Source organism: Furipterus horrens, unplaced genomic scaffold, assembly GCF_987537825.1.
Source record: "Furipterus horrens unplaced genomic scaffold, mFurHor1.1.pri manual_scaffold_6, whole genome shotgun sequence".
Taxonomy (NCBI): Eukaryota; Metazoa; Chordata; class Mammalia; order Chiroptera; family Furipteridae; genus Furipterus; species Furipterus horrens.
The window spans coordinates 117,508,055-117,523,167 of NW_028327176.1; the positions used below are offsets into that span (position 1 = coordinate 117,508,055).

The following is a 15,113-nucleotide window of genomic DNA, read 5'->3' on the forward strand; positions in this document are numbered from 1 at the left end:
TTCCTAAAGGTCTATGAAGCTCCCTGCCCCACACCACATACACATATACAGAAAATTTCCGTCACTGGGTAGTACCTTCAAGGGGACAGTAAGGGCTTTTTAATTTCTCTGTAGGAAAAAAAGGCACTAATCTAAACATATACCTAGAGAAACACCAGTACTTTACAATTTTTAATGTATCTAAATAAATTCAATGATTTTTTATTCAACATGATTATTTACAAAAAGACATGCAAAAGATTAAGAAACCATATTTATTTCTTCTTGGATACAACCAGAGATGTTGCCTCAACCTTTAAAATAAATAATCTCATCAATACATCTTATGCATGGCAGGATATTAATATTCCTCCTTTACTCTCACATAGGAGAACTCAAAACTGTTAATAGCTTTAGGATACAGTACAATTCAACAAAAACTCAGGCTGACCATGAAAACCAGCACATGCTGTGAAATCATCCCTCCTGGCACGGCGCTCTCTTGCCACTCTGAGAGAGCACATTGCTGGGGATTTTAAGCACCAATTCTATTGACTGCAGTTGGGTTTCTTCATAACTAGTCTGTAATCCTCTGCATAGCCAAACAATAATCTGAGAACATGTAAATAAAAATAAAAATAACTACTGCAACTGAGGTAAACCAAACAGTTGTTTTTGTTTATTGGCACGGTGGCCCACAATATATCACATATGCATAGCACACTAAGGTCCAAGATCCTGGGAACAGGATAATAAATTTATTTAAAGGGAGGTTTTGTTTGTTTGTACCAATGGCTCTGCTGTCTCTCCTCCAAGGGAAAAGAAGCGAATTTATGGAATAGCACCATTGTTCTAAATCAGATTGTCAAGTAGGACTCCTGTAATAATGTTGAAGGTAATACATTGTCGTCTCTTGCCCCAGCTTTGCCGGTATGTCTCCTCGCAGCTCCTTGGCCAGGGGTGGCTTATGCCGACAGCCACGCAGCACTAAGCCTTTCACGGATCTGGCCCTTTGCTAAAAGCTCGTTGGCCAGCCTGCACGGTGCAGGAGGCTGGCTCGCAGAAACCCGCGGGACCAGCAGGGCCTGGGGGGCCGGGCACGCCGGGAATGCCTGCCACCCCGGGAGGGCCTCGCTCGCCGTCCCGGCCATTCCTCCCATAGCTGGCAAGGCCCGGATCACCTGAAACACACACAAAATTGCGGTGTGAATGGAACACTCAAGGCTGCAGACTGGCAGAAGGCACCAGCCCTATAGCCCACCAGTGTGTACACAGGAACTTCTGGAAATGATGGATGACAACAATGACAATGATGAAGATAATACAATTTTTTCATCGAACTCAATAGATCTAAGTGGCTAGAGGCTCTAGCACTTAGGTCTACGGAGCGCACTGAAATATGCGTAAGTTAAAATGAGATAAACCATAGCAGTAAAACTCACCTAGATTATGCAGACTTAGTATGAAAAATTGTGAAATATTTCATTAATAATTTTTGTATTTATTATATGATGATATGATATTTTGAACACCAGGGATTAAATAATTACACATGATTCTTTTGATTTTCTTAATGTGGCTACTTGAAGATATATTTTTTTCATAATACCAACACTTTTTAAAATTTTTATTAAGTTTATTGGGGTGATGTTGGCTAATAAAATTATATAGGTTTCAAGTGTATAATTCTATAATACATCATCTGTATATTGCACTGTGCTTATCACCCAAAGTCAAATCTCCTTCCATAACTATATACTTGTCCCACTCTACTCTTCACAGTCCCTCCATCCCTCTTTGCTCTGGTAACCACCATACCTTTGTCTGTGTCTATGAATTTTTAGTTGTTTGTCTTGTTTGCTCATTTGTTTCTTTTAGTTATATCCCACATACTTTTTCCATCTGACTTAATAGATACATTAAAAATTACACACACATGCAACTGGCATTTGTGGCTCCTGTTACAATTCTTTTGAGCATCCCTCCAGTAGCGGTATCCCCTATTTCTAATAGATGATCAATATCCAGACAGGGATAAGTATACTTAGTGGGTAGAAGAGATTTGGAGACAGACAAAGGGCTCTAAGTCTAGCTTTGCCCTTTATGGATAGGGTAACATGAGCAAGTCACTCATTTCTCACTTTCTAATGGGATAATACCTTCCTTATAATTAAATTCTATGCCTGAAAGCATCTGATAAATGGGAACTATTATTATAATTATTAGGATATTATTGATTGATATCTTTAGAAAACTGTGCAATACACCCTACAAAGTACCATGACATTCTTATCAGGGGCCCATGCAGACAGAAACTTCACTCGAGCCTCAGTTCCTCCAGGGCACCTCTTCCTGTGTTCATGTTCAAAGTTGTTTGGTTCCCCCAGTGAGGCACCCCTGACAAAGAGTGATTTCTGCTGAGCATTGTACACCAGTAGTGCTTTCATACTATTATTGCAAAGGTGGCATGAAGAAACCAGTGTAAAACCACTTGTATGTGTGATGATTATATAGTTCAATAGAGACCCTCCTTCCATCTCAGCCATTTTTATTTGGCCATTCAGCCAAAAAGGCTAAAACCAAATCTACACGTTCAAGCTGGGAAGCTGAGTTTTTAAAGAAATATCTCTCAATTTATAGTGGGAGCAACTAATTCAAATTTTTATTTAACATTTGCAGAGCCAGCCTCCTGCCTAAAACCTTCAATTTAAGAAAATTAATTCTCTAATACACAAACTATTAGAAAGCAGAAGGAAAGCTTTCATGTTTAGCTCCCCATTTCAATGCATTCTAGGAGATGCTTTGTTTTCACGTGCTGAGTTCATTTCAGAGTCATGCTCACCCTTTGAGGGAGGAGATGGTAAAGCCCTCCTGTCTAGCCTTGATTTATCTTATAAATGGCTCATCTAGCCCAATTCTCCCTCTGGCAAAGACAGCAATTTACCCCTCAGAGCTTTGGGTGATGAGTCATCATTGTCATCATCATCACCACCAGCACATACAACACTTTCCCTTTACCCTTTGCCAAGCCCTGTGCTCATTATTGTTCCATTTCCCTGTGGGCAACCTGAGAGTGAGAAGGTTAAACAATTGTCTGTACGCTCACAGAGCTAGAAAGCACTGGAGTTAGCAACAAAGGCCCTTAGCCACTACCCTAACCTAACTGTATTTTTGTACCTCTTGATTTGCTAACTGCAGGGGTGTGTGTATCTATCTATGTGTGTGTGTGTGTGTGTGTGTGTGTGTGTGGTGTTTTTTGTTTAATTCGTTGGCCCTGGAAGTAAAAAGAGGCACAATAGCCAAGAGTTAGTATTAATTCTTCTAGACCTCTACTTAGCATAAGAAACTAAGAGTATTTTTCTGAGATTTTACTGTATAGAAACGGTTGGGACAGCTGGGAGGGGGTGTTGCGGGGGGTGGGGCAGCCTTCACAGGACAGATTGTCAGCTTCTGGTGAGCCCTGACACTGAATATTTATTCTGAAAGGTGCTCTATAATTATTTTGTGAGAACCTAACATGGGAGTAAAACAATGTCACAGTCCAAATCATTCAAGAACTCCAGCAGCTGTATTAACAGATATCTATAAACTACTCTTCAAGTCTTAAGGAGAAAGTACAGACCTGGTGTCCTCATTCTTCTCTGCCTGCCTGATGTGTGTGTTATCTACTCCAGCTGCCTAATGACTACGCGGTGTTCCGAAATCTCAAGGACCTATAAAAATGGCCAAAACATTTCATGATTTTTCGAACTGAATGTCTATGTCATTATCTTTGTAAACACTAGAGGGCAGTCATGTTACATTGGTGGAGGCCAAACTGCCAGAGCATTGTGAAGGATCTAATATAAGCTACAGAATGAAAGGGACTGTGTTTGAAGGCTTTAAAAGAAAAGAAGAAAAAAAGAAAACTGAAAATAATTTTAAGTATTAAGTAAGGTATTCTATATTAATCCACTGGTTATGTAAAATTTGTATGCATGCCAGGAACTTTCTTATATTTTTCACCTTATGCTGAACTTACTTTTGTGGTGTTTGACAAGTCATATATGTTTAAGAAATTTGTGTAAAGTGGCTTGTTTATGTAAGGTCCCCACAACTAAATAAAATAGCTGCAGCAATGGAAATAGGATAGATGGCTGCTGACAAGAGTGTGCCCTTTGTTTTGGTTTATTTTTCCCACTCAATATTCAAGATCAAGCTCTCCTATATGCAGATCTTGCACGAGCACCCTGAGTAGCTCACTCTTGTGCTGGACCAGCACAAAGCCAGCTAGCTCTTCCCTCCATGTCCAAGAAGGGAAAAGCGTCTCAACTGCCAACTCATAATCCTGGTGACCTGGACGATTCCTCATTTAGTTCCTTTCCCTCATGAGTTTGAATGCACCAAAGGAAGTCAAAACCAATATTTTTCTTTGAAATCTTCAGTGTTCCAAGAAACTCATTACAAAGTTCAGTGGCATCAGGCATAGACAGTTCCCTTCAAGAGATGACCCAATTAAGAAATACCACTAACAGCCTCTGTGAGAAACTGAAGGTGGGGCCATGGGTTGAGGAGGCTCTCAAGCCCCAGGGGTCTCTAACTTGACCCATGCTGTTCAGTGAAAGAAGCAGAAAGGGAATCAAGACATTAAGTGGTTAGGGGACAGCCAGGTCATCATTTTGTCTACTAAGTGAACCTAGATGCAGGAAGCATAAATATTTGCCTCTATTACTTATTATCTGAGAGAACTTTGTCAGGACAGATGACTTTTGTAAGGCTCTATTTCCTCAAACATAAAAAGAAGAATAACAATAGTAATAACAGCTAAATTTGCAGAATGTTTGCCATATGCCAGGCACTATTGTAAGTGCTTTATATGTACTAGCATATACATAGATCCTCCTAAATAACTCCCTTGGGTAGCTGCGGTTTTTATTCCCATTACACAAAGGAGATAGTGAAGCACTAAGTGGAAGAGTAGCTGAAAATGAGAGAGAGCGATTCATATACCCAGGCAGGCTAGTTCCTGAGCCCAGACTTCTTATATCTCTGCCCTGACTGTTCCTGATTAAGAAGAAACAAATTAGATGGTATATGTGTACTCTTTAAACAGCAGCACTATAGTCAAGATGAGAGCCAATGTAATAATAGCCTAGGATTCATATTGGGCAATGTAGCATTACAACCCCAAAGGGCCTTGTGAATCCTTAACCCTAAACAAAGTGACAGATATGAAGGGGAGAAGAGAACTAAAATGGTCCAAAAAGAATAAAGGAATTTTGATAACTGATAGATAATGAAGGTCTTGGGTACATTTTTTTCAAATATTTCAGATATGTTAGTACAAATGATCTTTATTCCATTCAGAAGGATTTCAGCCCCAAATCCAAACAGGAGGTTGTAGAATACCTTGTTCTGTAGCCTCTTTCTTTTAGGTAAGATATGTATTTACCTAGAAGGTTCCAGAGAGCTCCTGAATAAATATGGAAGGTTCCCCTGGGTCCTAAAGTCCTACTACAATTATGTTTATGACAAACCAAAATTCACATTCCTAACCAGTCCAAGCTCCACCAGGAAAATTTAAGATAGCCCAGCCTCTCAGTGGTCCATTAGTCAGTGAAATAATTTACTACCAGTCAGTACTCTGCATTTGTGATTCAGAGTTGAAGAAGATATTGGGGGAGGGAAGGTCTGAGCTGTTAGGGGTGGAGCTGACTGGGAGAAGAGTAGCTCATTGCTGCAGATCCAGAGCAAGAGCAAAAGTCTACAGGGGCTTAACTAGGTCCAGCTGTGCCTCAGCTCTCGTTCATCTACCTCCAAAAGCAAAAGTGGATTTGTTATATTAACAATAGCAATAATAACCAACATTTCTTGAGCACTTACTATGGCCAGAAGCTATCCTAACCACTTTACATGGATGGCATAATCAGAATTATGCTATCACAAAATACTCTTATAAATGGAGAAATTGAGGCACGGGGCAACTAAGTCACTTGCCCAATGTTGTAAAGCTAGTAAGTGACAGAGTCAAGATTTGAATCCATGATGTCTGACATGTAGCGCCCATACTCAGCATTCTAGCTTGAGAAGAGAAATGACACAAAATGCCTTTGTTCAGGATCTTGATGGATTTGGGCAATGACAAGCTGTGCATATTTATGCATAGACAAGAGAATGTGAGCGGACCTAAAACCCAAAGCCCCGGCCTGGGCCATAAAGAGTGTGATAAACATGGCCCCTCTGTGCTTGTGTGCTTTTAAAAGTTAGAAAACTTCATGCTTTAGAAAGTTAGCTTTAATTTTTTTAAATGTCAAATATCCTCTCAATGAAAATGTAACAGAAGCACAGGGAAAAAAAAAAAAAAAAGAAAAAAACAAGACCAGATTTCAGAGTGGTACCAGGGAGGGAGGGCCAAGGACTGGCAAAGGCGGAAAGGAAAAGGGCAGGTCTTAAAAGTCTTGAAAAAGGAAGCCCATAATATTTTTTTTTTAACAAATCAAATTTAAGTATTAAGTCCAAGACCAGCTGTAACAAATTTAATTTTTTTCAGAAGGGAGATGACCAGATAGCGATGCCAATGATGAGCTTTACTACCTTACGATTTTGGCCATACATGGATGTTTCATGTACTAAAATGCAAATCAGCCGAGCCCTACTTCGACACAGTAATAGCCCAGGAATACATGTAAATCCCCTACCAGCCAGACTCAGGAACTCTGAGTGGGTTACAGTAGGTGGGGGATCATGCGCCCCTGGTGGCAGCCTGAGGCACTGCACAAACAGAACTAGTCTCAATCTTCCCATTTTTAAAATGTTGTTTATCAACAGACTTTTTGAAAGAGTCGCCAGAAACCATAACATATTTTTGTTAGAAGAAAATCTTGCCAATACTGCAAGTCGCTTGCCCAAGAACTGTTAAGTGATTTGTCAACAAAATGGGAGGAGAAATTGTAAGGTTATCCTATATGTACAATATACAGATAATTAAGTTGTAATGATGATATTTTATCAGCTGTTGTCACCATTGATAAAGGGAAAAAAACACTCAGTAAGTCCTATTTCATTCCTTTTACTCTAAACATCTATCAATGAATTCACACTTATCTAAAATATTCTTCTCTTAGTCCCATTTAGCACCAACCAGATTCTTTCCTTTTCCAATCACAAAAATGTATCAGTTTTTGAAAACCTCGTGACAGATCCACAGTTTTAAAAAGGCAGTGTTAGTGCTATCTCCAAATGTGTTCACATTTTTTAAACATATTTTCATGAGAAAGCAATCCCCAGGAGCAATGAAATGTATAATTAGAAAGCAATGATGTTTGGGGCTGCAATTATAGCCATGATTGAATATGTAAGCCTATAGCAGAATTTAAAAAATGATCACTTCTTTTTCTAAATTTCCCTAAAACAAGTTTTTCAAATTCATTGTGGAAGGCATATACCACCCTTTTTCTGCACAACTGCTTTCACCTGGACTCTCCTCAGCTCCAGATGTTTGGGGGCCTTCCTGGGCAGTGAGAAGAGAAGTCTGCAGTAAGGCAGCATGGCATTCATGCTCTTAAACCAACTGGCTTTCGAACCTGCTATGCTATTCCTCTGGTTGGGCTTGTAGGTCATTTCCCAGTGGATGAACGTGTTGCCGGCTGGTCTCCAGGGAACAGAGGAACCAGTGTGTGAAGAGAGAACAGATGCCCACGGAGAAAATCCAGGCTCTCACACAGAGGCTGCTTTGTCGCCTCAGTTGACACAGCAGTGATATGTGGCTTCTACATGGCTCTTTGTGGCAATGAGTAGGAATGTTCAGGTTTATTTATTTGTTTGGATATGGGTTTTTGGAGGGTCAGGATGTTTGAAACAGGAGCTTTTAAAATAAAATTTCAGTTACCCTCTATGCAGCATGAATAGTTTGCAGACTTGGATGAATTTTTCTATTGCTCTGACTCTTAATTTTCTTTTTTTTAAACAGGAGACTACAAACTGGCCTTGAGGTGGAAAGGACCCCATTCCTTCAGAAGTTCATAATAAGTGCATGTGGCTAGACCACCAGTTTTTTAAAAAGCATCTATTTAATTAATATTTCAAGTCCTGACATATATTTTCTCACAAAGAATACAGATATAATTTAGAGAACATTTAACTCTTCATTAAAGTTGGTCTCGAAAAATGAATGCCAGCCATTCTTGAGTATCACATGATATGCTTAAGTAATTAAAGGGCAATTATTTACAACATTTTCCACTTCCACCTACCCATTTGCTGCTAGTATCTCAGCCTCATCTTGCCATACAACACTTACCTGGGAGACCTGTAGCTCCAGGCAAACCCTTGGGACCTCTTCCTGGAGGGCCACGTTCTCCCTTTTCTCCCAGCTCACCTGCATTTGATTAGAGAAATGTTATTTTTCTATATAGCTATAAAAATTAAGTTCTGTAATTTTAAACCTTAAGCAAAGCCCAAATTCTGAAACCAAAAGTTCATAAAGTTGCCACAAACTAGATTGTAGCAAGGCAAAAATCAAGTTAATTATAATAATAGATCTAAGGGAGAACATCAAATAATCATATTTATAGATGCTGAAGAGATGTTTGAAAGAACTGAACACATTCCAGATGTAATAGTCAATAAAATACGAATCAGTGGCTACTTCCATATCATGAAAAAACATACTCTCTCAACCTGAAAGCTAGCAGGATACTTCATGAGAGAGACAATAAGCGATTCCATTACAGTCATTATTAAGATGCCCACTTTATCATTATTATTTATCACTTGGTTTGAGGAGTAAAAACGTGTTTTCAAGTGATATGAGCATATATCTTAAACCCTAAAAAATCAACTCAAAATATAGTATAAACAATAAGATAGATAATTCAGTAAAGTAGCAAGATACAAAATTTATTATGGAAATCAATAATTTTCATATATACAAAAAAACAACCAGTAACGAGTAGTAAAAAATGATACCACTTATAATAACAATTAAAATAGTAAATACTAGGAATAAGTTTAATCAGAAATATGCAACTCCAACATGAATAAAACTAAACATTTCTAAAGGATACAAAAAGACTGGGATGATGTTCTCATATGGAATGACATTATCATAAAAAGCTGTCAGTTCTTCGTAAACTGAATTTTCATCATGATCCCAATAAAAATATAGATTTTGTTTTTTAACCAGAAAAGTGATTCTGAAGTTTGTGTAGAAAAACACAGCCCTGGCCAGGTAGCTCAGCTGGTTAGAGCATTGTCCAGATACACTAAGGTTGTGAGTTCTACCCCTGGTCAGGGAATATGCAGGAAGCAACTAATGAATGCATAATAAGTGGAACAATAAATCAATGTTTCTCACTCTCTCTCCCTTTCTCTCTCTCTAAAATCAATACATTTTAAAAAAAGAAAAAGAAAAAGACATAAACCAGAATAATCATAAGAAATCCAAAAAGAAAAGCAACTTGAAGTGAATTAAACCGACCAAATATTAAAACACTAAAACACTATGGAACTGGTACATGAGTAGACAGACCGGTGAAATAGAATAGAAAGTCTAAAAACAGGCCCAAATACACAGGGATTTGGTTTATAATAAAGGTGGCATCTTAAAGTGGAAAAAAGTTGAATAATTCAGTAAATAGTGTTGCAAAAATGGGTAGCTTGCTTGAATAAAAAAAATGTTGGATCTATTTCTCACACTGCAATTCAGGATAAATTGCAAAAGTATCAAATATTTTTAATGTAATTTAAGAACCAGAACAAAACAAAGGAGAATTATTTTAAAACCTCAGATTCAAGTTGTCCTTTCTATTATGATATAAAGTTATAACTGTAATATAGAGTTCCTGAAATCGATACAAAAATGCCAACAACACAATAAAAAAATAAGCAGAATACTTGAGCAAGAAAGTCAGTGAAAGAAAAAGAAAAATGGCTTTAAATATATTTAAAAATTCCCTAACTTCACTCTCATAGCAGAATTAGTGTAAACTTGGAATAACAAAGATGATATTTTAACCTATATGATCAGCAAAAATTCCAAAGTTTAATTAAGCATGTGCTATCAAATCTGTGGAAAAACACACTATTACACATTTCTGATGAGAGTATAATTTGGTATAGTCTCTTGTAGGGTAATCTGGCAATATTTATCAAAATTACAAATGGAAGTACCATTTTACCCAGCAATCCCACTTCTAGGAATTTATACTAGAGATATAGAGCTCATGTTGATATCTGCACAAAAATGAAGCACATGAAGTGGTGTTCACTGCAGCCTTACTGAGATAGCAGAAGATTGAAAACAATCTAAAGGTCCACTAAAGGGTTAAATACATTGTGGTACTTCCACAGAATGGAATGCTATGCAGCTGTGAAGAAGAATCAGGAAGCTCTTTGAAATACTCTCCAAGACATTGTTAAATGAAAAACACAAGGTCCATACGACTTAATACAGGGCAATATGATTGGTTTTTCAAAGAATCCAGGAAAAATATGCTATATTCATTTAACCTTGTATATCATTAGTAAGGATGTGTAAGAAATTAGCAACAATGATGTCCTAATGGAAAGAATAAAGGAAACTCAGCAAATGGAAAGACACAATTGGCACAGATATTCTTCACTGAATATCTTTTTATGCATTTTTAAATTCATGAATAATGTAAATTTAGTGTTACAAAAAATAAATTAATGAATTTCCAAAATTTAAAGTGTGCTATCAAAAGTATCTGCATTTTACTATGGACTTATTATTCACAGGCTTTGGGTTGCAACGAATCATGTGTATTTGCAGGACAGCTGATTCCATTTAGGGCATCAGCAGTCACAGAACAGAGCTGCATTAATTACCCTGGCCCCTGCAGAGACCAAACCCAGAAACTTGGCCTCATTAACAAAGCACTCTAATACCTTAGTTAACTGGCCCTACTGCTCCCAGTTACCAGGCATTATTCTACTATCTCATTAATATATAGTATTATATTATTTTCTACACTTTTAGAAAATGCAATGGTATTTTGTAATGAAATTCCATACATACACATCTTTCCCAAACATCTGTATCAGCCCAATCTCATTCAATACTGAGTCTTTGTTATAATTTAAAAAGCAAAACCATGTACACAGCAAATCTAAAAAGGATATCTGTACAACCATCGATACAGTAGTCAAATAATTGCCACACTTTGATTTTAACTGTGAATGTCCTTGTGTGCATATTTTTATGGTGAATCAATTACACTTAAAAACAATTCAAATTTATATAATCCCGTTTAAAGGAGATAGAGCTCAGGATGAATTCATGTTCACATAAGCCGGCTTTTTTCACACCCATCATCAATATAGCCTTACTGTATTAGGAAGATATGACAATTGGCTTTTTTAAAGCAAACAACTGAAGCACTCTTGTAAACTTAGCAATTTAAATGTCACATCACTGTAATTGTGGAGACTGGCAATGAGAAGAGAATATTTAAATGTGCCATCTTTTTTATACATATGAGATGAAGATTATAAATTAAAATACAACTTTCACAGAGATAGTGGAAGTTAAACACATTCCAGTGTGAAACCATGGCAACTTTAAAATGTTGCTTGCTAGTAAGAAGACTGCTGTCTTAGTTGTGATGCTATATTTTGGTTATAGGTCACAAAAAAAAAACCCAAAGCTTAGGTGGATCCAAGGCAGCCACACTGTGGACTGCTGCTGCACAGCCTGGTTCTATTTGTCACCAGGTTCTCCTGCTCCTTCAAACCCTGGCCATGCCTTCTCAAAAGGTGTCCGAAAAGTGGATCAAGGAACTAAAGGGCCATCTTTATCAGCCTACTGTGTCAAAAAATACACATAAAGAGCTTATAAAGTCAGCTTAGATAAGATATGAAGGAAAATACACAGTTTTTAATAAATGAGCCCTCACTGGGGCCTCTTGGAAGACTGGCACAATTTCAAAGCTTTCAGAGGTGGACAAAATCAAATATGGAGAGAGCCCGGAATTCATCTTAAAGGGAACTGGAGAAAGTTTTTCTCTAAAAAAATCACACTGACAGTCACCTTTGTCCTGCTTTCAGCTATTAGTTTATGAACTCATGCCATAGGTGTTTTCTCGTGATGAACAGAATGGCTAAAACTAAGTAAGTTCCTATCACTCCATGGTTGCTATTCATTTCATTTATTTGAGAGCTGTAATTGATGGTCCATCTTCAGATGAGCAGCTTAATATTTTAAAAAGTGTTAGTCACAGTTTTCTCAAGCCTTCCCTTACATATTGGCATGTCTGGCTGACTTACACTGAAATATATGAAAAAATATATGGCTTTACTCATAAGGACCTAAAATTAATCCACACTGTAAACAATTAAAAATGCTATTTATGACACAGAAGACTGACTTAATACTAAGAAAGTGAACATAGGCCAGATAGACATCTCTCTCATTTCTGCTTGAATAGACCCATAAAATGTGCAAAGTGCATGAGGCATGGCTCTAACATGTTTGTGTAATATTGTATGCAACATATTGATGAAAAACAAAAACATATATGTATATATAAATGACTCAAGCTCTGAGTATGATTTGAGGCCTATTTCTACTGGCTACTATTGAAATGTCCCACTGTGTTTTTCAACGTAATTTTTAAGGAGGGAAATTGATTTCATTAAAATGCAGCTTAAATTGTTAAAAGCTTTAGTAAAACATTTCTTTGCTATTTATGTGACAATTTCTTCTGAAAAAGAATCTCTAAGTGACTCATACCATCCCTTCTTCAGTAGCCATGTGAAAAAAGCAACAGGTGTCAAAGAAATAAAGCTCTTCTCTAATGGGCTAAACATTTATGTCTCAAATGGTGAAGTGGCTATGCTTAGGGAAAATTTGATCTATAACCTTTGGATAGTAAAAGACTTTATATTTTCTGTTAAATGCTATTGTTAATGTATATAGTGGGACAAGAAAGGTCAAATTCAGTTACCTTGAATCATACATTTCCAAATGTGTGTCAGCACTGATTGATAAAAAAAATCTGATTGCTTTTTTTTCTGCACACACCCCAAATTTTAAGAAATAAAATGAGTAAAGATGCTGCTTTAAAGGAAGCCAGTGACAAGAAAGGGGTAAAGGAAGCTAGGGAGAGAAAGTCCTTTAGAGGAAAGGAAAGGACTATATCACTTCTGGATTATAGACTACGCCATAAAATACTGAAAGAAAATTAGAAGGAAATCCCTTTTATAATCAAGCTATGCCTGATAATGGACTTAGTAGTAGAGACATGTTTCAGGTTTCAAATATAGAAACATACATTTCTTTCTTTCAAAATTAGGTTTATCTGCTAGGGACAAGCCAGCCCAACGCAACCACAATTCTGAGCTTCCCCAAAAAAGTTTTCCTACCATTTCATCTTTGTTTCCAGTGGTTCTCAGCCCTGCCTGCACATTAAAATTACCTGGGGTAAATGCTTAAATCCTGATGCCCAGACCAATTAAGTCAGAATATCTGGGAAGTGGACCCAGACATGAGTCATTCTGCAAGCCCCTCAGGTGTTTCCAGTGTGCAGCCAGACTGAGAAATGCAACTTTAGGCAGACTCTCCTAACGTACCATGTCAACAGACATTTTCACTTTCTAAAGAAATAAGATGGGACTTCAGGAGAGTTCTGTTACTAATGAACAAAATTAAGCTTTATCCAAATATGGAAATTTCCTTTTAGCCAAGACAATAAGGTTGTGATTTCTGTAGTCCCTACAGGGTGTCTCATGTCAGTAAGAAAATGGAACCAGTGCATTTAGCTGCATGGAATCCTGTGGCCGAGTGTTAGAACACAGACTGCTGGGCCCCCACCTGGGGAGAATCTGATCAGTGGGTCTGGGAAGAGCTGGAGAGTCCAAATTCCTAACATGGTCCCTGATGGTGCTGATGCTTCAGCGGCCACTCGTTCAGACCCACCACTCTAAAGGAACTCCCGATAGCTAAGGAGACATCCTAGGCTCTGATACAACAGGGCCAACTAAGTCAACAATTGCCCAAGGCAACAGAGTTTCTTAGAAATGATTTACAGAGTGAATGGGAACTAACCATCAAGAAAGCACCTATGTTGTGAGTACCTAAACTAATAGCTGAAAGCAGAAGAAAGGTGAATGTCTGTGATTTCCTCAGAGAAATTTTTTCTCCAGTTTTCTTTATGATGAACTCTGAGCTCTCTCCATATTTGATTTTGTCCAGCCTCCGAAAGCTTTGAAATTGTGCCAGGTTTACAGAAGGCCCCAATTAGGGTTCATTTATTAACATGCACATGCCAAAAAGTATAATTAATGAAACTATTCCTGCTGAGGGTATAGTTAACCAAATGCATCAGCAATTCATTCATACATCCGGAAAGGCAGCTCACTCGCCCTCTGACCATTCACACCATAATATTTAATCCTAATTGGAGCAGCACCATTTTAAAATGAAAGTCCTTCTCTTGTTTTTGATTCCATGCCTTTCTGAGGTTCCCCAGAGAGCTGTCAATCACTCATCATGATACAGAAAATCCTCACTTTATTTAGTCCTTTCTGTAAATTATCCAGGGCACACACACCCTGAGCTGACATACTTATCTCACTCAATTAGCAAATGCCATCTGAGGCAACCAGTTCTTCTGCAACTCCTGTTTCATACCTAACGCACAGCCTTATTTTTCTGAAAAATACTGGACTCAAGGGCTTAACATGCTTTAAGTCAAAGGGGAAGAAACACACTTTCTCATACTCCATCACATGTTAAAGAAGAAATAAAGTTAGGTTGTACTTCAGAGCTGAAAGAAAATCCATCAAAACCAAATATTCAATGTCACTTTTCAGAAGGAAGGAAAGGCAGCTTCAACTCAAGATCTAATTTTTCTTACATCTTGCTAACAAATTGTGTTAGTTTAAGGAATAGATGCAAACATTCTAAGGCCGGTTGTCACCTTAGAAGACCTCTACGATAATTTTAGGTTATGAAAAAAATAAACTGCTGAATAAACCTTTACTAGGTCTGCTTGAGGCACAGTATAACTGAAAAAGATCAGTGCTAAATGTCAAAGGCCCATAATGCCAGTATTTAGTCTACGGTTGTCAAATAGCGAGGGCAAGAGAATAAATACCATATCGTTGTCGTTGGCAGCCGTCCGTCTCGAGAGACG

The 15,113-nt window shown here is 37.7% G+C and overlaps 1 protein-coding gene across 1 annotated transcript in view; it reads right to left on the reverse strand.

Moving 5' to 3' along the window:
- Window positions 1-631: 631 nt before the first annotated feature.
- The window catches only part of COL9A1 (collagen type IX alpha 1 chain), an 84,623-nt gene continuing 70,141 nt past the window's right edge, over window positions 632-15,113 (reverse strand). Inside the window, exons 37-38 of the mRNA XM_090282642.1 lie at window positions 8,258-8,335; window positions 632-1,160 (exon numbers count right to left, since the gene is read on the reverse strand). Coding sequence (XP_090138768.1) covers window positions 976-1,160; window positions 8,258-8,335 — 263 coding nt within the window. The 3' untranslated portion in view covers window positions 632-975. The remainder of the gene's footprint in view (window positions 1,161-8,257; window positions 8,336-15,113) is intronic.